This window comes from Sycon ciliatum, chromosome 5 (genome assembly GCF_964019385.1).
Source record: "Sycon ciliatum chromosome 5, ocSycCili1.1, whole genome shotgun sequence".
In the NCBI taxonomy this organism is placed as follows: domain Eukaryota; kingdom Metazoa; phylum Porifera; class Calcarea; order Leucosolenida; family Sycettidae; genus Sycon; species Sycon ciliatum.
Window position 1 is genome coordinate 1,790,494 of NC_088647.1, and position 23,348 is coordinate 1,813,841.

At 47.2% G+C, this 23,348-nt stretch overlaps 1 protein-coding gene and 1 long non-coding RNA gene across 2 annotated transcripts; one reads left to right on the plus strand and one right to left on the minus strand.

Moving 5' to 3' along the window:
• Nucleotides 1–325: 325 nt before the first annotated feature.
• LOC135816570 (uncharacterized) lies at nt 326–3,998 on the minus strand. Its single transcript, XR_010553383.1, has 3 exons — nt 3,771–3,998; nt 3,380–3,540; nt 326–384 (listed from the first exon to the last, which is right to left on the minus strand). It is a non-coding gene; the product is annotated as an uncharacterized LOC135816570 (long non-coding RNA).
• Nucleotides 3,999–17,427: 13,429 nt separating this feature from the next.
• Nucleotides 17,428–23,127, plus strand: LOC135816518 (uncharacterized). Its single transcript, XM_065329714.1, has one exon. The coding sequence runs from the start codon at nt 17,428–17,430 to the stop codon at nt 23,125–23,127; it is 5,700 nt and encodes a 1,899-aa protein (XP_065185786.1).
• Nucleotides 23,128–23,348: the final 221 nt, after the last annotated feature.

A 23,348-nucleotide genomic window follows, 5' to 3' on the forward strand; every position in this document is an offset into this window, starting at 1 on the left:
TCGATTCGCAAAATTATGTTGATTTTGAATGTACGTGATGACATACGATTGCTGGCTATGATTTGTGAGGGTGCGCTTATGCCCGGGCATAGGCACATGTGCTTATATGCGCGTCACTACGGTAGCTGCCAATCTTCCCTAATTTTGTCCTACTTTCTGTCTACAACCTTTTCTCAATACATGCGTCAGAACAGATAGCCATATCATCACAGGACAGCACAACACATGGCTATCCTGAATACCTATAGCCACCTCTATTCATCATAAGCATGCAAGACCCAACAGCACTGATCTTCAACTATACATAATACAGAGGTGCACTTGCCTTGTAATATCTTCTGAATGGTCTCGTGTTACTGATGCTGGAGACATGTTGAATTGTACCTGTGCATAAAGTAATGGAAAATCGAAAAAGCAGGGTCTCAAAAATGATATTCCTTTTGCACCTTTTTTGGGTGATTTTGGCCGCTGAGATGGCTGCTGCTTGTTCATGACCCATGCCAACAATTGTATCACGGACAAGTGTAAAAATTACAACTCCCAGCGTATTTGTTATGCACTGTGAAATATGCGATGTAACTAAGGTTCTAAGGGGCTGCAGTGAAAAAGTAAACCCGTGTTACCTCTATTACAAGCGCAGTCTCTGGTAGAAGCTCTGTCTAGTTTATAAGCGCACTCCAAGAGGGCTTCGAAGATATGCACGCGCAGTCTTCAACATAAGCGCAGGGCTTGTAATGGAGAACCGTATGGATCATGTCCATGCAGGTTTGATGTCACACAGTATCACATAAACACAATCAGTCATGCTGTTGTAGGACTGTGATACTCGAGATAGTCTATACAGACTCAGTGTACCAGAAAGCAAAATACTTCAGTCCCGGTACCTGCTGGGATATTTCTGCTACGTTTATAATGAAAAATAATAGGCAATGTACATGCACCAGGTGGTTGAAAAATTATACTTCGAAGTAAGCTCAGTCTCTAGTAGAAGCCCAACCTCCAATATAAGCCCGTTGTCCGGACTGGTTGAAAAGATACAAGCGCTGGTAATGGAGAAAATACGGTGAAGCAATAAACATTGAGCAAAAGAGAAGTTCGCTAGATTCACCTGTGAGTGAAACAAAGGACAATGTGAACATTGAGAATTCGTGTTCTGCTCCGGTACATCCACACACAGAACATTACACTTGGGCGAAGCTGCCTTGCAAGATGGCCAACAGTAGGGATTGCAGGATAAAATTCAAATTCATAATTCAAGCTAGCTTGTTCTTGGACAATGTCACCCAGGTAATAAGAAATCCAATGGTACCATTTTTAACGAAATCGGTCCAGGCATTCTAAAGTTATAGCCATTTTTCTACGGCGAAATGGGTGTATTTTTCTCTGGCGATCAAATGGGAAATCGGCTCAAAACATGGTCAAACTACTGCATAGCCACCACCTAGCTACATACATTTTCACACGAATCAGATGAAATTAATTATTTGGTTCACAGCCGGGCTCTTATCCTTGCCTTGACCGGATGGCATATGCACGCTTCGATTTGGCGAACCTACCCCTCTTCTTCACACGGGACAAGGACATCAAGTCACCAGAACGGCTTTGGCCATTGCCGACACGGACGGCAAGTCACCAACACGCCGATGTTGCGGATGCCGTCTTCCGTGGAGCTTGTGATTCCAGTAACTTAGTTGCGAACGAAATCCAGAAGACGCTGTCGATGGGAGCTGGGATCAGGCTGATCATGGTGAGAGATACTGCATCAGCTCCGACACAAACCAGTTCGATCGGTAATGACGGCAGCTCACTGTTCTCCGCCAGTGCACGAGTCGTAAATCCAAGCCGCCGCCTGTTCTCCTTGTTCCTCGCAAACAGGAGATAGTACAGAATAGTGTACTACGTCGTGCTCACTAGGCACAGCGCAATCCTGGTCTTCGTGCTGCTTGATATTCCACGATCAGCTGCCTGCGCTGGGGGTAACACCTAGTTCCTAGCGTACATCTACTCTTCTTCTTCGCACTTGAAAAATCGCCATGTCGGAGGTGCTTTTAGTCCTACTCGGCGCACTCAAATTTTGTTGCGCTGCTCTACCTTGCTTGAGAAAAACACCGTGATTCCGAAAGGTTTTTGGGTGCTGAAGCTGAAAATCGGTTTAAGAATCCCCTAAGATGTCGTTTTAAACTTGAAAATCGCCTTGAATTTCTTCTTTGACTGATCGCAATGGCCTAATTTTGTCCCGCAGCGACCAAAACCCCCACATTGGACAGCTAAAAACCTCAGGAAGCCACTGGTGACTTCAAAAATCCTCCAAAACTTACCACTAAGATGTCGTTTTAAACTTGAAAATCGCCTTGAATTTCTTCTTTGACAGATCGCAATGGCCTAATTTTGTCCCGCGGCGACCAAAACCCCCACATTGGACAGCTGAACCTCAGTAAGCAACTGGTGACTTCAAAAATCCTCCAAAACTTACCATATCCCAGCGCACTGGCCTAGAATGAACCGTCATCGCATGACCAAGCCTTTGTGTGTAGCGCGCGGAGAAAGTCCTCGAACCCAGTCGGCCAGATCCTGGATCCCTACCAACAAATACAATAAGTTGGTCATTTATCTTGACCATGCAAGCGTTGGATTTTAGACACTGAAAGCTGACCATGGCCACAGCTGACCAACAAGACGTTTACATAGCAGCTGATCTTCTCTTTTCAGAAGATTTATTATTTTTGCTTTGTTTTGGTCCGGTGTTATTCATTCTATTCAGTCGTCCCGAGCAAAACTAATTCATACTGAGAACTGATGGTGAGAAGCGTTGTTACTAACAGGTGGACTTCACTGTAGACTGGCTTGGCAGATTGGAATAGCATAAGTTTTTCCACTTCCCCTCTTTCATGTGCTCTGGAGAAGCTCACGACAAGAGTTTGAAGTGACTTGGGCAAGTTTTCAAGTGCTCAAACACCACAATTTGCAGCATATGCGCATCAGACTTTGACCTTTTTCTAGACTCGTCTACGTAGATCTACTCGTAGATCTGTTATGCATCTGCAGTCGTAGATCTACTGAGTAGATCTACTGTACTCGACTGCACACGTACACTGCGCCAGAAGTGTGCCAGAAGTTCCCAGAACGCAGGATTTTGTGTCTTTTTTACAAAAATTTCCCCTCCCTCCGACACGGCCTTCTGCCGCACCAACCTTCGGCCGTACCACTTCCAAAACCCCTCCTACGCCCCTGAATAGAAAATAGATCTTTGGAACTTGCCGGAGCCAACACTTGGCAGTGGTTTTGTCAGCCAGAGTACAACCGGTGCTTGGAAAGTCGCTTATACAATAGAAGCTTTGCAGTACATTTGACCCCGACGCTTGGTAGTGCAACAACTTACTAAGTAAGGTAGCTGATAATGGCAGCGTGCTTGCCGTCGGAATCTAGAAAGTCCGTCACTCGCGTAGGGGCTACAGCAAGGCAGTCACTCAGTCACTCAGCCAGGCCATCCAGAGCACGAGTCAAAGGTAGTTAGGCAAAAACGGAGGACGGTGGATTCACCTGTGAGAGAAACGAAGGAGAAAGCAAACATTGAGAATTCGTGTTCCGCTCCGGTACATCCACACACAGAACACTACACTTGGGAGAAACTACCTTGCAAGACGGCCACCATTCACAGTCCAGCAGATACAGTTTCGCAAGACGGAGTTATTTGGACTGTCGAACAGACTCACCAATGGCCTCACACAAAGTAAAAAGTAAAATACTGAACACTAACGCACGGCACTTACCACGAAATGTACACGCCATCTTCACAGAACTCTCAAGTCACCTCACAACAACAGAGGAAGCCGAGCGACTGAGCCGCTGAATTGTGAAACCAGCTGCGAACTGACGGCCCTGCAATGTCGAAACAGTAGAATAGTCTGTACGAGTTCCTCCTCGAGAGTCGCTTCCTGTCTACCTCGAATGGATGCACAGCACTGGTGTCGAAGAGAAAGCAGGTACCGTAGGCGATAACACGGCCAGTAGACTGGTTCCCTTTCTGCCATTCCGTCTCCTTTTCTTCAACCACCGAGCGTTACTGCCGTTAGTCGAAGTGTGAATACAAACTTCACCCGCGCTGCGCCACTTCACTAGGTCGGAGACGCAGTGCTAAACTTTGCAGTTGTGTAGACTGCGAACGAGCTGCGTTGTACACTCAGTGTAATACCTGGTTCACACTTGGCCGATTTTCCGGCCGATGCTTCAACACCGATTCCGACAAGAAATCCACCGACTGTGTCGGATGAGCTGTTGCGTAGCCGAGGTTGCACTGAACGGTTGGCGGCGGCTAGCCAGGGTCAACGACATGAACGGCTTCGGTATCAGACTGCCACTAGGGCCCGGTGTAATATGCCCGAAACTTTGCCGAAAATGCTTTTGGGAAATTCTCGCAAACCTTGCCGAAAATGCTCGGAAAATGCTTACTTTTTTGTCATCCTCAGCACACGCCGTCAAAACCAGGGAGTCAGAAAATACTCAATAAGAGACTTGCTCGAGTCTGCATTCATAAACTACTCAACAAGAAGCTAACCCACGGAATGCGGAAGTGACGTTCTTGTTTGGGAAGTTTTTGTTCTCTCATTTTGATACACAACGGCCAAGTGCTCCGTTTCCCCCAAAATGCTGCATCACGAGCCCAAAGTGCTGGGTTCGCGGATTGTACCGAAAATGCTCAAAAATATGCCGGCATATTAGTAATATGCCGGCATATTATTACACGGGGCGGGGGGCTTACTGCCACCATAACACCTAAAACTAGTGCGACGAGAAAATCGCCGCAGATCTGTCGGAAACCATGTCGGCCGGAAAATCGGCCTACAAAAATGTGAAACAGGCATAAGACATGTAGGCTGTAGCTACATGTACATCATGTAGCTAGCTGTATCTACTTTACATGTAGGGTCTGTTCACATGGCTCACACACGTAGACTCTACACGTAGATCTACACGTGGGGCACAGCATGCGCGTACCTAGCCTGTACTGTAGTAGACGGTATGGGGTACAGACACTACGCGTCCCAGCTCCAGTGTACACGTAGATTTACTAGTAGATCTACGGGGAAATAGATTTTGTTTTCTGATGATCGCTTAGTGCGTGAAACTCTGAGTAAAAAAACTTCCTCTATCCTCCTATTGTTTGATTGTTTGATTTTGTTTTTAAAGGGGAAGTGCATCGATTTTTCGAGTATGGTCCAGAAGAAAGACAATTTGATATCGGTTCGAATGGCATATCTCTCGCTTCCATACGATAAGCCAAACTTGCCAAATCGCCAATTGTATACTCACGTTGCCATAGCGACCAGCGCAGTGATGACGTACGAAAGGCTTAGCTCCACCACAGAGAAGGTCGATCACTGCAGAATTTGGTCATTTTCAATTGGTTTATTGTATTCACGAAGTGAAAGAAGGGCTGTGTTCAATGCTGTAAGTGCAGTGAACTGTTTGTTAGTAGTCCTCTCGGTTGTGTACTGGGACGTGACACCGACAGGAGAAAAGCTGGAGCGCGGAGACACCAGCAGGCAAGCGAAAATAGTGACGAACAAAATGCTGAAATCTTGGTTGGGACAAATGAGACGTTCAGCATTTCCCCCAACCAAGGACCATGCCGTTTGCTCTTTCCACGTCCTGAAGATGAATGTGATGCTTCCTGGTGACTCTCCTATCTCTCGTAACATCTTCTGAAGCCAGGTGAGACGACGGGTGGTGGAGATTGACGAATGAAATAATGTCGTAGGTTTGAAAGTTTGCTGAAAATGTCTCAGGAGAGACGGCGAATTCCAAGCATCTTGTCCTGGAGGAAACCATTTCCTAGGCACAGTCAGCCTAGGGAAATGCATGAGAAGGGCGACAAATAGTTCACGGCACTAACAGCATTGAACACAGCACTTCTTTCACATCGTGAATACAATAAGACAATTGAAAATGACCAATTTCTGCAGTGATCGACCTTCTCTGTGGAGGAGCTAAGCCTTTCGTACGTCATCACTCCGCTGGTCGCTATGGCAACGTGAGTATACAATTGGCGATTTGGTAAGTTTGGCTTATCGTATGGAAACGAGAGATATGCCATTCGAACCGATATCAAAATTGTCTTTCTTCTGGACCCTACCCGAAAAATCGATGCACTTCTCCCTTAACTAAAACTTTCTACACGAGCTACATGTATACAGCCAGTACTAGCCCTTTCCCTAAGATGCCATAGTTTTCGCAACTTATGCTTTTCGCAACCGTGCCAAAACAAGTGCTAGTTGCTGAAATCGCATCCATATTTTCAGAAAAAGCTCAAAAGTTGCCAATGTCGCAACTCAAAATTGGAGAGTTCTTGTGCAAAACCTGCAAAACAGGGAGCAGAAATGCAGCGACGCTACGACAGCAAACTCGTACACCCCTTCCTGCTGTGGCACCACTTTACACATTGCCAGTAGCCTGTTGCATGTATCCTACATGTACATGTGCATCATTACAGTGCACGGAAAAGGGAATGCACATATTTATCGTAACTACCGTTGATCTACTGTTTCTCAGAAATGAGCCTGAAGGCAAGCGAGAAATGAGCGAGCAAGAGTATGCATTTGGCCAACAATGCAATATATCCATGTAGTGCCATGGGGCCAATTGCGCCAAGGTTGCGGAGAAGTTGCGAAATAGTTCCGGAAAATGAAGAAAGTTGTGATTTCTTCCTAACAAAGAAAAGTTCCGAAAAATGGGGCGAGCATCTTTGGGAAAGGGCTAGCCAGCACAGGGCCAATAAAATACATGTACTTGAAGTACAAAGGTAGCCCTTGGCGGACTATGCTGGTGTTAGGTACATAATTTCCGGCATAATCTTCGAATTTTGTCAGAAATTGTCTCTGTGAAGACATCACCAGACAAGGGAAAATAGTGAAGGGCATGTACATTCGGATAAAAGCCCAACAAGAAAATGCGGTATGCCACCCTCACGGTCTAATGTAGGCTTTCCCCCTTGTTGTGAAACCACAAGTTCTCGAGAGTGAAAGGCCTTCTCGCTTGTGACATTGTGTTCGTTCCAATGCAGCTGTATCCCGACTCCGCCGTACCGCTGATGTTTACGACGTAGTATACGCTACATGCGCTATGTGCGGTTTGCTGATTGCGCTGTAGTTGTATGTTGTATGTGTATGCTTTTCTCATATACGCTGTCATTTTCACGCTATAACTACCTGGTGGTTTTAGTGTTAGTCATTCAGTTAGTTCAGTTCATTCAGTTGTTCAGTTGTTCATTCAGTTAGTTTCAGTTGTTCATTCAGTCATTCATTGTTCATTGTTGTTAGTCGATGGAAGTGAAATATATTGTTGAGAATAAATAGTTGTCCTCGTGCCGTGTGGGGTCGTTCGTTCCTGATACTTTAGAGAACCAGAGGGTTCACAACATTTGGCGACCACGCCAGGATACGAAGCGAGCATGGCACAGGAACTATGGATCATTGAAGCCAGCTTTATCGCCAACGGAATTCGGTATGGATTTGAAGGCGATAGGTTGAGAGAATACGTGGAGAAGAGGCTCCGACAGAGCGAGGAGTTTGAAGAGCGCAGTGCTAGACGGCAAGAGTGTGCGCTCCGCGCAGAGTTTAACGAAAAGCTCAAGAAGATGGCCGAGCGCATCGCCGTCAGTACATATTATGAGGAAGCAAAGCGAGATTTGCTTGCCTCGCCCAGAAGGACGCCGGATAAGGCGTGTAAGACTTTGCTTACAGACAAGCAGCGGTCAGAAGAGTATTCGAAGCCAGTGGGAGGATCAGATCCAAGGCCCACTGGGTCGGTGCAGTGCATGGTGACATCGGTCGGAGACGCTCAGAAGCAGCTGGAGTCTCGGCCGAACGACGTAGAGGCGCAAGAGGCGCAAGAGTTGGAGGCGCAAGAGTTGGAGGCGCAAGAGTTGGAGGCGCAAGAGTTGGAGGCGCAAGAGCTGGAGGCGCAAGAGTTGGAGGCGCAAGACTTAGAAACGCAAGGCGTAGTAGCCGAGAAAATGAGAAGGGCGATACTACTGGTTAGCACGGAAGAAGTAAGCGGCGAGACTGTGTGGATCACAGAGATCCGATGTGTGTCCTCGGATTCTGCGCCCGCCGCGGGTCGAAGCAGTGTACCGGTGACCATGTCGTGTGTGACAGCCCACATCGTCGAGCTTTATGACATTATCGGTTGTGTGTTGTCTGGTCCAGCGTCTACCCCATGTCGAAGTGGATCGGTGACAGTGTCGTGTGCGACAGTCCACAGCGGCAAGCTTCGCGATGTCGAGTTTTCTGAATTGGTGGGCATTAGTGATATTCTACCATGGCCACCACCGCAACAGAAGATGACGCGTTGTAAGCCCCAAATCGTTTGACTTGTGAGTTGTTGTACGGCGGTGAGAAGCCCTTTGGTGGGGAGAATGTTGTGAAACCACAAGTTCTCGAGAGTGAAAGGCCTTCTCGCTTGTGACATTGTGTTCGTTCCAATGCAGCTGTATCCCGACTCCGCCGTACCGCTGATGTTTACGACGTAGTATACGCTACATGCGCTATGTGCGGTTTGCTGATTGCGCTGTAGTTGTATGTTGTATGTGTATGCTTTTCTCATATACGCTGTCATTTTCACGCTATAACTACCTGGTGGTTTTAGTGTTAGTCATTCAGTTAGTTCAGTTCATTCAGTTGTTCAGTTGTTCATTCAGTTAGTTTCAGTTGTTCATTCAGTCATTCATTGTTCATTGTTGTTAGTCGATGGAAGTGAAATATATTGTTGAGAATAAATAGTTGTCCTCGTGCCGTGTGGGGTCGTTCGTTCCTGATACTTTAGAGAACCAGAGGGTTCACAACACCCCTAATCGGCCCGTTTTTCGCCTATTCGGCTTTTCGCCCGGCTCAAAATTAAATCAGATTCGGCCGCAAAATCAGCTAATTGTTCAAAAATCGGCTGGAAAATTGGAATATAGTGGAAAATATAGCTATTATTATTATTATTATTATTATTATTATGAAATGACCCAAAGGCAATGTGCCTATCGAGGGGTTCATTTGATTGAAAGAACAGTAGATGTAGATGTATGTACAAAGAGAAGTAGGGATTGATGAGGAGAGAAATGGGGAAAATCAACTGCAAGGTGGCGGAATTCCGTTGATTGCATAAGCATAGTCAGCTGTAAATTTCCTGAGGGCAGCTTTGAACTTATAGAGCGAGGCTTCCGATGTTAGACTGGGGGGTAAACAGTTCCATAGAATAGCAGTTCGGAACATGAAGAGAGACTTAGACAATGATTTAAATTTGGGAAGAATGATTTTATTTGGTCGTCGCTCACTATTCGTAATCTTGAAATGGAAATCAGCAAGGTAATCACGATGATGGAAAACATATCTGTGAAAAGTAGTGAGACTGATGATTTGACGACGATAGGCTAGTGACTCTAGGGAGCATTTAGAATTTAAGACAGATTTGGAAGAAGTGTAATCAAATGCAATTTTTTTCTTTTTCAGTAGAGCTCTAGCAAACCTTGCCTGTAATTGATCAAGAATGGTCATGGGTTTCTTATTAGATCCAAACGACCACACCGTACAGCTATATTCGATCACAGGTCTTACGAACCCTTTGTACAGTATGATCATTGCCGAAGGCGTAAGTTGCTGGGACATAATTGACAGTAGGTGCACTCGATATCTGAACTTCGAAGTTATTGAGGCGACATGTTTGCGGAAATCCAGGTTGTCGGTCAAGGTGATGCCAAGATGTTGCAGTTCAGAAACCACCGTTAATGGCTCATTGTACATTTGGTATTGGATTCCTGCAGGTGGTGTATCATTGATAGCTCTATGGCACAGCACGGATGTCTTGCTTGCTGAGAATTCACCTCCATTGTTCCTGCCCCATGTTTGACATGCGTCGAGATCAGACTGCATGTTCGCTCTACTGGCGAGGGTGTCTTCAGGTTTGTAAGCCAGTAGGAGGGTGACATCATCTGCAAATAGATATTGTGTGCAATGTTGCATAGCGTTGGGCAGGTCATTTATATAGAGTAGGAATAGGAGTGGTGAAAGGTGGGAACCTTGAGGCACTCCGCAGTTGATGCTCCGCTTCTTCGATTTAGTGCTATGTACCTTCACTTCAATTTGTCGATCCCCTAAGAAGCTCTTCAGCCATTTTACTGACGAAGCTGTAGCAATCTTACCGAATTTCTTTAGGAGTATAGAGTGGTCGACCCGGTCGAAAGCTTTCCTGAAATCTAGAGATATCAGGTCAAAATTTGTGCCACTATCAATATTTACAGCCATTGATTGGGTTAGCAAGATAAGTTGGTCCGTTACAGACTTGTTGCGTACATATGCGAATTGACCTTTACAAATTACACCATGGGTCATCAAGTATCGAAGTAGACGTTCCGAGAGAATCTTTTCCATTAGTTTCGCTATGCATGGGAGAAGGGATATAGGTCTGTAATTGGTAGGCTCTTTGGCGCACCCTCTATTCTTGTACACCGGTATTACAGTGGATGATTTCCAGGAGGACGGGAACACACCATCATCAAGGCTGTAGTTGAACAATACTGATAGTGATTGGGAAAGGATGTCTGCGAATTGCTTTAGTATACGGTTTGTCAGGTTGATGTCTGATGATGATTTATGTTGTTGCAGCCTCTTTGCTGCATCGAAGACTTCAACAGGGCGTATGTTTCCGAATCCAAATTTGTTTCCATCGACGTCGGCTTCATTGATTGTTATACTAGTTGCTACAGTATTTGGCGGCGTTGACTGAGTGGTGCATTGGCGGGCAAAGAAGGTACACAGCGTTTCGGCCTTCGCTTGATCTGTTTTGTGAATTTCATTGCCGTTCTGCAGGTCTGGAATTGCCTTTTTATTTGTTTGGTCAATATTGCATATTGCTTTGGCACGTTTCCACCCCGCATAGCCACCCTTTCTTTCCTTGCCAAGCATTGTGTATCCGAGCGTTGACAAGTATGTGTCCTTGGCGGCTCTTAATGACCGGTGGTACAGGTTGCGCGAGAGTTTGTATGCAGCTCGTAAGGAATCGTTGAGTGGCTCCTTTCGGTGGAGCACATAGAGGCGGTTAGTTCGCTGACGTTGCGTCTTAAGTTTTTTTGTGAACCATGGTTGGTTCGACTGGGTGTTTTTCCGGCGTGTGATGGTCGTTGCTGCCTGAATTGCCTGGTCCAGCAGTGCAGAGTAGGCCATGCATCTGAAACTGATGTGCACATTGGTGCCCTGCATGCATTCGGCCAATGGTAGTGTGCTCAGTTTCTGCCTGAGGAGGTGCATGTCAATCTTTCTGGAGACTGCGGCTGCGTTGACAGTACTTCTAGAGTGGCGTTTCTCTGGTGGAGAATATGCGCAAAATAGAGGACAGTGGTCTGCAATGGGCATGGATGTGTAACATGAAGTGACAAGATGGGGCATATTAGTTAAAATCAGGTCTAGGGACGGATTAGAATCTTTAGTTGGCCTCGTTCCATGGTTCTTGGAGACCATAGTGAAGCCATAGTCGTCAAAGGCGGACTGCATGTGTCTACCTGCAGTGTTCGTAGGGTCTGCGTTGTTCCACTCATTGTTCTTGGAGTTAAAGTCTCCCACGACAATTACTGGACGGTTGTCAACGAGGGGGTGAAGAGGACTGAATGAGTTGCAGAATGCAAGACTATCGTGTCTTGGAGGACGGTACATACAGGAAATGATTGTAGCTCCTGTTTCGACAGTTATCATCTCTGAATTGTTGCACTCTAGATCCCGGCGGCGCATAGCACAAAGGGCGGACGAAGAGAAGACTGCTACCCCACCACCACCCAAGTCGCTCCATGTAGTGCTGCACTGGGACCGGTCACGACGGAACAGGTCGTAACCCGGTATCTTAATGATCTCGTCTGGGATACACGAGTTTAGCCAGGTTTCCGTTATACACAAAATGTCTACTTTATGGTGGTCAAGGAGGTCTGTAATATCAGCCAATTTATGTTTCATACTACGACAGTTCAGGGTACATATCCGAATGCAAGAATTATTGTTATTGTTGTGGGGGGATGCGTTTACTGGTGTGGTATCAGGTGGAGGTTGTTCTCTTACAAACGTCTATGAATAGGATGAAGGCCGCAGACATCACGCAACTACGTTACTTGTTCGACATGTATGACTGTGTATTTCATAACAAATATAGTATTGAAACGAGAATCGATTTTCTCGGTCCTATCATCGGTGGGGAAAATACGGAACTAAATGATACAACCAAAGAAACTGAAGTTAAGCGCTGTAATAGAAAGGTGTTAGAAATGACATCATGACACAAGTGCAATAAAAACACTAGAGGAAAAGCAAAAAGGTAACAAGAATAAAGAGTCGGCGTGGAGAAAGCAATTTTATTAGTGCAATTAGGAGTATAATCGATGCAGACATGGCCAGACAACAACGAGTTCATGGAATTTTTAAGGATTTTTATGTTATTCAAAATCGATTTTCGTGTTCCGCTCATCAGTGAATAGTATCGGCACTGAGGGTACTGTGTACAGAAATAGAACATTTTATAACAGCATAATTAATTAAAAGTGTGAGCAACAAAGGAAATGCTACAGCATTACATAATAGGTGTCAAACATAGTGCTAACGTATATAACTGAGTGCAGCCACAAAGCAAGAGGTGACACAGTGCAACATGACACAACATTTACATCTGATAACCAGCTACGAGAACAACTTAAGCGCGACTACGTGCTTCTTTTGTTTACAAAGAACAGGATTATGCACACGAATACATACAGCTTCCAGAAACTTCAACTGCTTAACATAACTTGCACGGCACAAAACAGAAAAGTGAGAATCATCGTACACACTAAGACAATCTGGACGTGATAACAAGTGACAAAATACAGCTGACTTTTTGCTCACGTCGCTCTCTTCCGTCTCATCCCGCTCCTTTCCTTCGACCTCCTCCGCCCTATCCTCGTCCTCCGTCTCATCTTCATCATCATCATCCTCATCACCACCATCATCATCATCAGTCACTTCCTCATCATCCGTTTGATGCTCAGTCTCACTGCACTCCTTATCAGCCTCCAACATAACAAGAATACGTAACCAAAGGTGAGAAGGCACTGAACGAAGTGTCAACCTACGAATACAACTTCAGTGCAACAACGTGCTCTTTCTGCTTACACAAAACAGGCTTATGAATACGTATACAAACTGCCTCAAGGACTTTCAACTGTTGGACATGCGCACGACACAGTGCCGAAAAAATGAGAGTCATCATACACACGAAGACAGTCAGGACGAGATAACAAGACTTAGTGTAGATACACAGCCGACTTCTTACGATCAACACATTCATCCGCCTCATCTCGCTCTCTCCCATCCGACTCCTCCTCGTCCATCTCATCGCCCTCTTCCTCGTTCCACTCGTCATCCTCACGATCATCCTCACTACCATCATCTGCCTCGTCCTCTGTCTCTTCACCCACCGCTTCATCATCCAATTCCCCCTCCATCCACTGATCATCCGTCTCATCCTCCGTTTCTGTACAGATCACTTGTCTCCCATTTGCTAGCTGCTCGTCCCGTGACCGGAGTTGTTCCTCCAGATCCGCTTCACTCAATGACTCATGATACTGCTCGACCCTCCTCCTGTTGTTACTGTCCGCAACGGGCGGTCCTTGGCCGTTTCTGGCATAAATCTCTGTGGAGTAGTTTTCTGTTGCCCTCCGAGGTCTCTGGATTAAGGGTGTAGATTCAGTGAGAGGTCTGCATTGCCTGTCTTGCTAAGTAGGTGCTGCGGGCGCCGTGGCAATTCGTGTGAGAGTTGGTGATGCCAGCGCGGGTGTAGGTGGATCCACCCCATCCCCCGCCACAAGCAGAGCCGGTGGCGGTTCTGGTGGTGGCAAGGGCAATGTTTGTTTTCCACTCAGCTGCTGACCCTGTACGCCCTGCTCGCTCCCACGCCTCGAATGGCTTAGTTCTGCCCACTGTCAGCTCACGCTATGGTTCTGTGTCCTTGTTTGTTCTTGCCCACAATAGGTGGAATAGCCTTCCACCCGCTGTTCGCTCCACATAACGTTATGAGAATAATCGCTCCTGCTCTTGTACCAGTTGAGCACTCTCATGTGGGTTAGGGTCTTTGCTGTTTGCGTTATGCAGAGCTCACTGACTTGTCAGTTTGAGCACTCTGGCAAGGTACGCTCGGGCCTGGTTTAAATCTGGCTTTGGGAAATTTACTTTCCATTGCTATCAGGCTCGGCCTCATTTTCTCTATGCTGTGCTGATGAGTCCACAAATGACGAAACAGTTCTGTCCGCAGATTGAGTAACGTTATGATAACTGTACAGAGGAACCTTAAGGTGGTAGACTACCCAAAAATTCGCTGAAAAGTCGAATTTGTATATTCATATCGAGTGCTACATCAGTTGAAAGTGCATGAATAGCTGCAAATTCTCTGAAGATTTTGTCCCGATCTGACCAGCCGTTCAAGAGTTATGGCCGAAGATGTGCCCTTGCAAGGAAAGATTTTTTGTCGCACGCTGTCATTTGTTGGCAGCACTGTATTTGAATGTGAGCAGACCGTACGCAACTTGTCGTATCATGGAAACACGCGAAAGTGTGCAGAATTTTGCTCCAAGTCCAAAAAATCACGTTTTTGAGCCACGTATTGGGCTGCACGGACTTTTGCCAGCACCCTCGTGACGTTGCATGTATGTGGCTTGATTATTGTAGTTGACGTTGATTTAGTGACTTTGGCAAGTTTGAGTCGTGTCAAGAAGTCAGGTAGGATTCAGTACTAGGCAGTCGTGGAACGCGAGTGGTAGTCTTTGCCGGTTTCTGAGGGTATCCTGGATTTGGTGTGCAGCGCTGTGGAAATTGCTTGCTGTGGACGCCCCAGCACTGGATGTTGTATCAAAGGAACGACCTCGTAGCACGTGCTAAACCTAAGAAAAATTCAAAAATTGACATGGGTCTGTGGGAGTCTGTGAGAGAACGCCCACTCCTTCCGTTGTGACAGATTCCAGGGCCACGTTGAGGGGCCCTACCCCACCACCCATGGCTGCTTCTGGACTTGTTTTAGGTTTGGGTCCCGCGCATGGACAGAATGGGCACGAAAATGTGAAAAAATTGTAAATGCATTTGGTCGCCTCCTGGGTGGCTCGCACACCGTGGCACTATGCCGGAAATTTGAGTTTTTCCGGCCTGGAAAGCCTGTCAGTGAGGCGCAAGAACTTGTAAATCATGTCCTGAGGGCCAGCATAGTGGCAGGAGCGTGTGGTCAAAATTTCACTCAAATCCATTAAGAAACACCAAAGTTACGGTCAATTGAATGCCATATGAAATTTATGGGTAGGCTGCCGCCTTAACTACCGGTCACAGTGCTCAGTACACGGCGTGCAGAGCTTAGTACAAACGAAAATCCGGTGGAACAAAAATAATTTTAATCACTTTTTGTAAAACAAATGTCTCTACTCATTGCATGAAAGTTATGTCTCAATGTCTCCTGATGATTGAATTTCCGCATGAAACTCGTGAGTAGAGACATTAAATTTTAATCACTTTTTGTTCCACGGAATTTTCGTTTGATAATGTATGATATAGTAATAACATTACGTCAGATGCATCACGCTGAAACTATGGCGCAAAAGTGGCAAGTCACGTCTGAGATTGGTGCGGGTACCCTGTAGGAAGGCAAACCGCATGTGGGACCGGCGCTAGTAATTCTAGGCTAGAGAGCATGGCAGGGAGAGCCCTATGGCTTGGTAGTGCCCGACAGGTTAGCCTGAGGGCTAATCTGAAGGGCACAAACAAGCCATTAGACCCGACCTACCATTTATTTATTTATTTCTGCACCTCGTGGCATGTCAAGACAGCCAATTGAATTGAGGAGAGGGTGAGACCAACCACGGAAGAAGAGAAAAAAAGAAAATGAAAAGCACGTACACAAAGTGGGAAGGGATTAGCAACTTACAAAGCAATGGGATGCTCAGCGAGCTATGCAGCGGAAGTGGGGACTGTCACGGACTTTGTTTACTGGGAGATACTGAAGTGCTGTCTGACGAGGGTACGGAATTCCATGCACAACCTATTTTAGAACGGGGTTATATGACATTGTATTATCTCCATTGCATCGTACCCTTATATTGGTTATATTGGGTTTTGTGGTTTGTTTGCAAAGACAATCGGTGAGGCGTGAAAGAACATTGTCTTCTGGTAACTCAACAGCTCTGAGTACTACTAAAATGGGAATATAAGCAAATGAAATGCTGGGCTCTTATTGTGAGCTTCATTTATATCCATACATGTGGCTTCGAGAACTCCCTTTCCGTACATATAATGAGTTCGATCTTGGGGTTTTATAGGGTTCCGCCAGCTGTGGTCCAGTGTGGGCAATGAAAAGTTGTACAGGTGAAAGAGTACGGGAGGCAAAACCGTACAAACTTCTGAAATGCGTAGCTTTTAGCAGTACACCGTATATTCTATACAGATTTCATTACTTCTCGAGCATACTTTGTTCTTAGAATCTAGAAGGCCACCATCCATGGGGAATCCTGGTTTTCTTTAATCCAAGACAACTACAATATGAAAGGCAGAGAGGAATAAATCAGCTCAGGTGGCAATTAGCAGTCCGAAATGACAAGTCTCTTTCCCATAGAACTTCAACACTAAAACTCAAGTGTGTTGCATCAGACATACATACTGCATAAACAGACTAAAACAAGACAGGATTTCAGTCCCAATATCATCATAAGCAGCCTTTCAATCTTGTACACCTGCATACTCAGACAATCTCAGTGCATACATTCTCAAAGATCAAAACATAAAGTAAAGAGTGGCTCAGAACTGGACAATCTCCACAATTGGGTGTCTTCCTTATGGCACCAAGTACTGAATGAAGTTGGAGAAATGCTGAAGTACACAGTATCAATAGTTTGAAAAGGCTATCTGCACACTTGGATATTACAACCAGGACAAAGTTTGTCACGACGTTGACATGATGTTCAACGTCATGAGATTATTTGCAGTACACGTCATAGTTTGTGTTCTCTACCCCGGTTTTGTTTCCGCGTTCCCACACCGAAGCTGGGCCGCGTGTTTATTATTTCTACTGACTCACTCACCTCTTGGCGACTTCCTCCATGTTTTTTCCTCCTTTTTTCTCTGCGCAAGCGCCTTGCGCTTTAGTCGTCGTCTTCTTTCAGTTCACAGCAAGAACAAGAATTATTTACCTCTTGTGCAGTGTCAGTCAAATTCAGTCAAATCAAGCTCTCCCGATCCCAAGAAACTGTCTGACGTGTGCACAAAGTGGTGCCGAAACCCGGGACGCACCGGAGCTCGAAACGAGCCGTGCGTACCATTCCAATCTTGAGAAAGATAGACTCGACTCAAATAATTATTATTTGTAAGCAGCTTGCCCGATTTGGGTCGTCGAGCTAACATGCCGAAGAGAGCAGTGACGACCGGCACGCAGATCATGCGCCGGGCCAAGATCGCGCAGCTGCAAGGATCCATCGACGAACTCGTCAAAGAGGCCGAACTCCTTTTATCGAAGGAAGGAGGTCAAAGGGCCGACGAGTTGTCGCCAGAACACGTGGACTCGGATCCAAAAAAGCTAAGTACACTTGTGGATTGTATTGTTGAAGAATTGTACGCATATGATGAGGCGTGTGATGCATTGGCCAGTGTTTTGGACTCGGAGACTCTGGAGGGTTCAGATGAGGCTCTGCAAACGGAGATCTGCGATGTGGTTGCGTATTCGGTACGCATCAGAGGGTCAATTGTTGAATGCAAGCGATCTCCGCAGTACAGAGCCCAGACGAACCGTCCAGAAGCTGCTACTACTAGTACTAGCTCACCAAGTAGCACCAAGAGTACGGGCAGTGCGGGTATCAAACAAGAAACTAGTATGGTTGATTTGTCCAGCATCCAACAGTCAATAGGAGATCTTGTTCGTACGCAGTCTATTACACATAGTCAACACCAGCAAGTATTACAGTCGCAAGAGGATCTAATCAAACAACACCAACTAGTCGTACAACACATGCAAGCATCATCACCTCAACCACAACCAGCTCCCACAAGTTCAGTCAAATTGCCCAAATTTGAAATACCAACATTTTCTGGTGATTTCCTGAAATGGGCTGAGTTTCACGATATGTTTGTTGCGTCTATTGATGCGAATCAAGGGTTGTCGGGTGTCCAGAAACTGTCGTACCTAAGAGATCACGTAACGGGTTTGGCTCGGGATGCCATAGCTGGCTTGCCCATATCAGATACCAACTACACAACCGCGCTTGACATTCTCCGCAAACGTTTCGGGAATGATCAGCTTCGCGTCAATGCACACTACACGGCAATCATGGACTTACCGCCTGCGTCCAACGCTACTCCATCTTTGCGTAGGTTGCACGATGCGTTGGAGGTGCACTTGAGAAGCCTCACAGCGCTTGGTGAGAATGTTAATCAGGCGGTGTTTGTGTCAATGATTACGAACAAATTGCCACGCACCACGCTAGCGGCTTTGGAATTAAAAAAGGGGCCACAATCCTGGACCGTTTCGGACTTGCGCGCTGCAGTAGCCAACTTCATAATAGCGAATGAAGCAGCAGATCGCCTCAGCCAGCCACCGAAAAAATCGCACGAATCACCATCTGCCAGTGCGTCCGGTCAATCTCTTGTTGCCTCAGCTTCAGCTACTTCAAAAGCGAAGCCCAAGAGAGTGTGTGTTTTTTGCAGTTCGGAGGCACATTTCTCTGACGAATGCAATAAGTACACTACAGTAGAAGCGAGGAAGAGCGTAGCTAAACAAAGGTGTTTCAAGTGTTTGCGATCAGGCCACTCCGTGCACGATTGCTCTAGCAAACGGCGGTGTTTCTATTGCCACAATCCTGCACACCACAGCAGCTTGTGTCCAGATAAATTCACTGCTGCATCCACTCAGAGGCAAGCTTCCACTATGAGCCCGAATGCTCAGTCCTTCAAACCCAAGCCTGCCACGAGCACGGTCGCAAACGCCGATCACCAGATCATGATGCAAACTGCTGTGGCACCGTTTCTCTCCTCCAAGTTGAAGCCGATCAATGGCCGTATTCTCTTTGATACCGGCTCCACCAAGACATACATCACGCAAGCTTATCGAGATCAGCTCGATTTGCCCACAATCGGAAATGAAACACTCTCCTTGGCTACATTTGGGAACAACAAAAGAAAAAGTACCGTGTACGCCAAGGTGAGTTTGACCATGCAGTGTAAGGATGGGTCCACTCGTGAGATTCAGGCCAGTGTACTTCCGAACATAACCGCTCCAATTGCGCGATGTCCACTTGCTTCTTCTTTTCCTCTTCTACAGTCTCTGCCACTTGCAGAACCGCTCTCGAGCAGCGCAGAGCCCATGGTCGTAGACGTCTTGATTGGTCTCGATCACTACTATGATATTATCGGCAAGGACCGCACCGAACTAAGCGGTGGTCTGGTCTTGCTCGACTCCGTTCTTGGTTTTATCTGTACCGGCAGTCTGCCTGTGCCTGCCACCACAGAGGCGCAGTCATGTCTTGCTCATCAAACAGACACGGACCCTGAATTCGACCTCCGTAAGTTCTGGTCGACAGAGAGCTTGGGTACTTTTGACGACACGTCGTCGCAAGATCTTGTGGGCGAGCGCTTCGCCAACTCCATCTCCTTTGCCGAGGGTCGGTACGCGGTGAGTTGGCCCTGGAGGGACTCACATCCTCCTCTTCCGACAAACTACGGTCTGGCTTTCGGTCGCCTGAAGGCACAAGTGCGTCGCCTCGAAGCCCATCCGGAACTTCTTGACCGGTACGATACCGTGATTCAAGACCAGCTTGACAGGGGCATGATAGAAGATGTTCCTCGTGGTTTTACAACCAACCAGATTCACTACCTTCCACACCATTCAGTACTCAAACCTACTGCTACTACCACGAAGCTGAGGGTAGTGTATGATGCGTCCGCAAAATGTTCCGAAAAACTCGCCAGTCTCAACGACTGCTTGCACGCTGGCCCCAATCTTGTTCCAGACCTTTGCGGTATTCTTCTTCGTTTTCGTCTTTCTCCGGTAGCCATAAGTGGAGACGTAGAAAAGGCCTTTCTGCAGATTGGTCTGCACTCACATGATCGTGACGTGACCCGCTTCCTATGGCTGCACGATGCATCCAGCTCAGCTACTCCAGACAACATACGACAACTTCGTTTCTGTCGTGTTCCGTTTGGCGTTGTCAGCAGTCCATATCTCTTGGCTGCCACTATTCAGCATCATCTTAGCGCTGCTGATACAACAGATTCCGACCTAGTGTCTCGCAATATTTACGTTGACAACCTGTTCCTTGGTGCCAACTCTGGGACGGAGGCGATTGCTATCTATGATGCCACGAAGCGCCTCTTCAGTGTCGCGTCTATGAATGTTCGCGAGTGGTCTAGTAATTCTGCAGAGTTTCTTAGCAGCATTCCAGAACCAGACCGAGCCAAGGGTACTATCCACAAGTGCCTCGGTATGCTGTGGGATACAGAACATGATACTCTACATATTGCACCTGTCAGTGCCGTATCCAAGTCGGCCACAACGAAGCGGAGTATCCTTCGACATACTGCCCAATTCTTTGACCCCCTTGGTCTCCAGTCTCCTGTTCTTGTTGGTGCGAAGATTCTGCTTCAGGATCTTTGGAAGCTGAACGTCGGCTGGGACGACGACCTTCCACAAGACATCATTTGTAGATGGTGTGATATTGCGGCTCAACTTGAACTTGCTGCATCAACGAAATGTCCACGATTCATCAGTGCACCACGTGCCAGCGACGCTCGGTTTTCTCTCCACGTCTTCAGCGACGCATCTGGGCTGGCTTACGGTGCCGTTGCTTACCTTACTACTACGTTTGACGATCAACACACGTCGAACCTTCTAATCAGCAAGTCCCGTGTTGCACCTGTTGCTTCACCTACCATTCCACGTCTGGAATTAATGGCCGCGCTTCTCGGTGTTCGTCTGATCCAATTCGTCCGTCGGGAACTTCCGCTCACTTTCTCCTCTACCTTTCTATGGTCAGACTCCACCACAGTTCTCCATTGGCTGGCCTCTTCTGACAAACTACCTGTCTTCGTCAACAACCGTATTGATGCCATTCGTGCGGTTCCCGATGTTGCCTATCGCTATGTCCGCTCTGCCGACAATCCCGCCGACTTGCCTTCACGCGGTGTCTCTGTTCCTTCCCTTCAAGCCAGCTCGCTATGGTGGCACGGTCCACACTTCCTTGCCACTGCTGACCATCACGCCGAGCCAGCACTTGATCACCATGTCAACGTTGCCGCTGGGGAGGGTCCTTCAAGCACTTCGGAGATACCTGCACCTGTATCACACCCAACAGAGTCCACCGGTCCAGACACTGAGCTTGCACCCGAAATGAAAAAAAAGCCTGATGCGCATCACGAACAAAAAAAAACATGTGATGAACCACCATTTGGTATTGATTGTGCCAGGTTTTCGTCTTTCAGTGCCTTAGTGCGTGTTTCTGCTCTGTGTTTGCGGTTTCTCTCCAGGTTGAGACCACAAGGCGGCAAGTCCTTCGGGGTGGATTCTAGTTGTAACTCAGAGGTCAAGGTAGCCAAAATCATGTGGCTACACCATGCACAACAGAATCTGTCAGACGTCAGTGCTGTCGAAAATTGTAAGAAGCACAGCCCGAAGGACAAGCTGCGGCTCTTCCTCGATGAGAACCGCCTCATCAGATGCAGAGGACGCTTGGAGAACGCCGAACTTTGCTATCAAGCAAAGTATCCAGTACTGATTCCCCAAACGCATCCCATCACCCAGCTCATCATCAACGATTGTCACCTGATGACGATGCATGGCGGCGTTGCACACACGCTATCAAGACTGCGTTACGAGTACTGGTTACCACGAGGGCGTGCAACAGTGAAGTCATTCATCACTAAGTGCCTGACTTGCCGGAAGCACCACGGTGGTCCATACCGCACCCCAGATATGGCCCCGCTTCCATCTGCCCGCGCAACAAGATCTATCCCGTTCACCCATGTGGGACTAGATTACTTCGGTCCTCTGCTCGTCAAGCACCAGCCAAGTACCAAGAAGGTATGGGTCCTCCTAGTGACATGTATGGCAACTAGAGCTGTCCATCTAGAACTGGTGGCAGACATGACCACAGAGGAATTCCTGCTAGCGTTCCGCAGGTTCGTGTCGTTGCGTGGTTGCCCTGAAGAGGTAGTGTCTGACAACGCGCCACAATTCATCCTAGCTAAGTCTGTTCTGGATGTGGCCTTTGAAGAAATGGCAACGAGTGATGATGTCCTGTCGTACATGTCGAGGACTGGTGTGAAGTGGCACTATAACCCACCGATCTCACCTTGGATGGGTGGTTTCTACGAGCGTCTCGTTGGAACAGTCAAACGAAGCCTGAAGAAGGTCGTTGGCCGCGCGCTCCTCACTGTGTCGCAACTGACTACCATTCTCATGGAAGTGTCAGCAGTCGTCAACTCGCGTCCACTGGTGTACGTGGACAATGACTTGCAGGAGATACTCACCCCAAGTCATTTTCTGTGCCTGTCCGCAACTACTGGTGGCGTGCAACCCACTGCTGATGACGGCGATCCGGACCACATCGAAGTTCCGACTGCAGCTCAGAATCTTCTCTCTGTCTGGAAGAAGGGTCAACGAACATTGGACCAGTTCTGGCGTGTCTGGCGAGACAACTACTTGGCTGATCTCCGCAACAGTCACACTCGGAAGCTCCGACAGGCACGCGTTACCGCTTCAGAACAGCCAGCCGTTGACGATGTTGTACTAATAAGGGATGACATGCCCCGTGGCTCATGGCGACTTGGTCGCATTGTCGCTCTCCATACAAGCAAGGACATGGAGATACGTTCCGCAACCGTCATCACTGCAGAGAAGACAGAGCTCAAACGACCCCTGTCTCTCCTGTACCCTATCTGTCCTGCTGCTAACTCCGAGGCTAACAACAACAGCACCGCTCCGGACACACACACCACTGGCCAAGCCGATCTGCCAGTTCCAGCAGCTGTTGCTCCACCCAGTCGTCCACAGCGTGCTGCCGCTAAGAAGCAACGTCAGACGCTTCGCCAATTAATTGGCAGCGAACTTGTTTAGTTGAATCAGCTAGACAGTTGGTAGTTCACATCTGAACTCTCTCTTTCTCTCTCTCTCTCTCTCTCTCTCTCTCTCTCTCTCTCTCTCTCTCTCTCTCTCTCTCTCTCTCTCTCTCTCTCTCTCTCTCTCTGTGACGGTCTACTCTCTTTCACCCTTGCGTATGTTATATGCACTTATTGTGTTTTGTTTCCACGTTACTTTGTTACGAATTATCTCCTTTT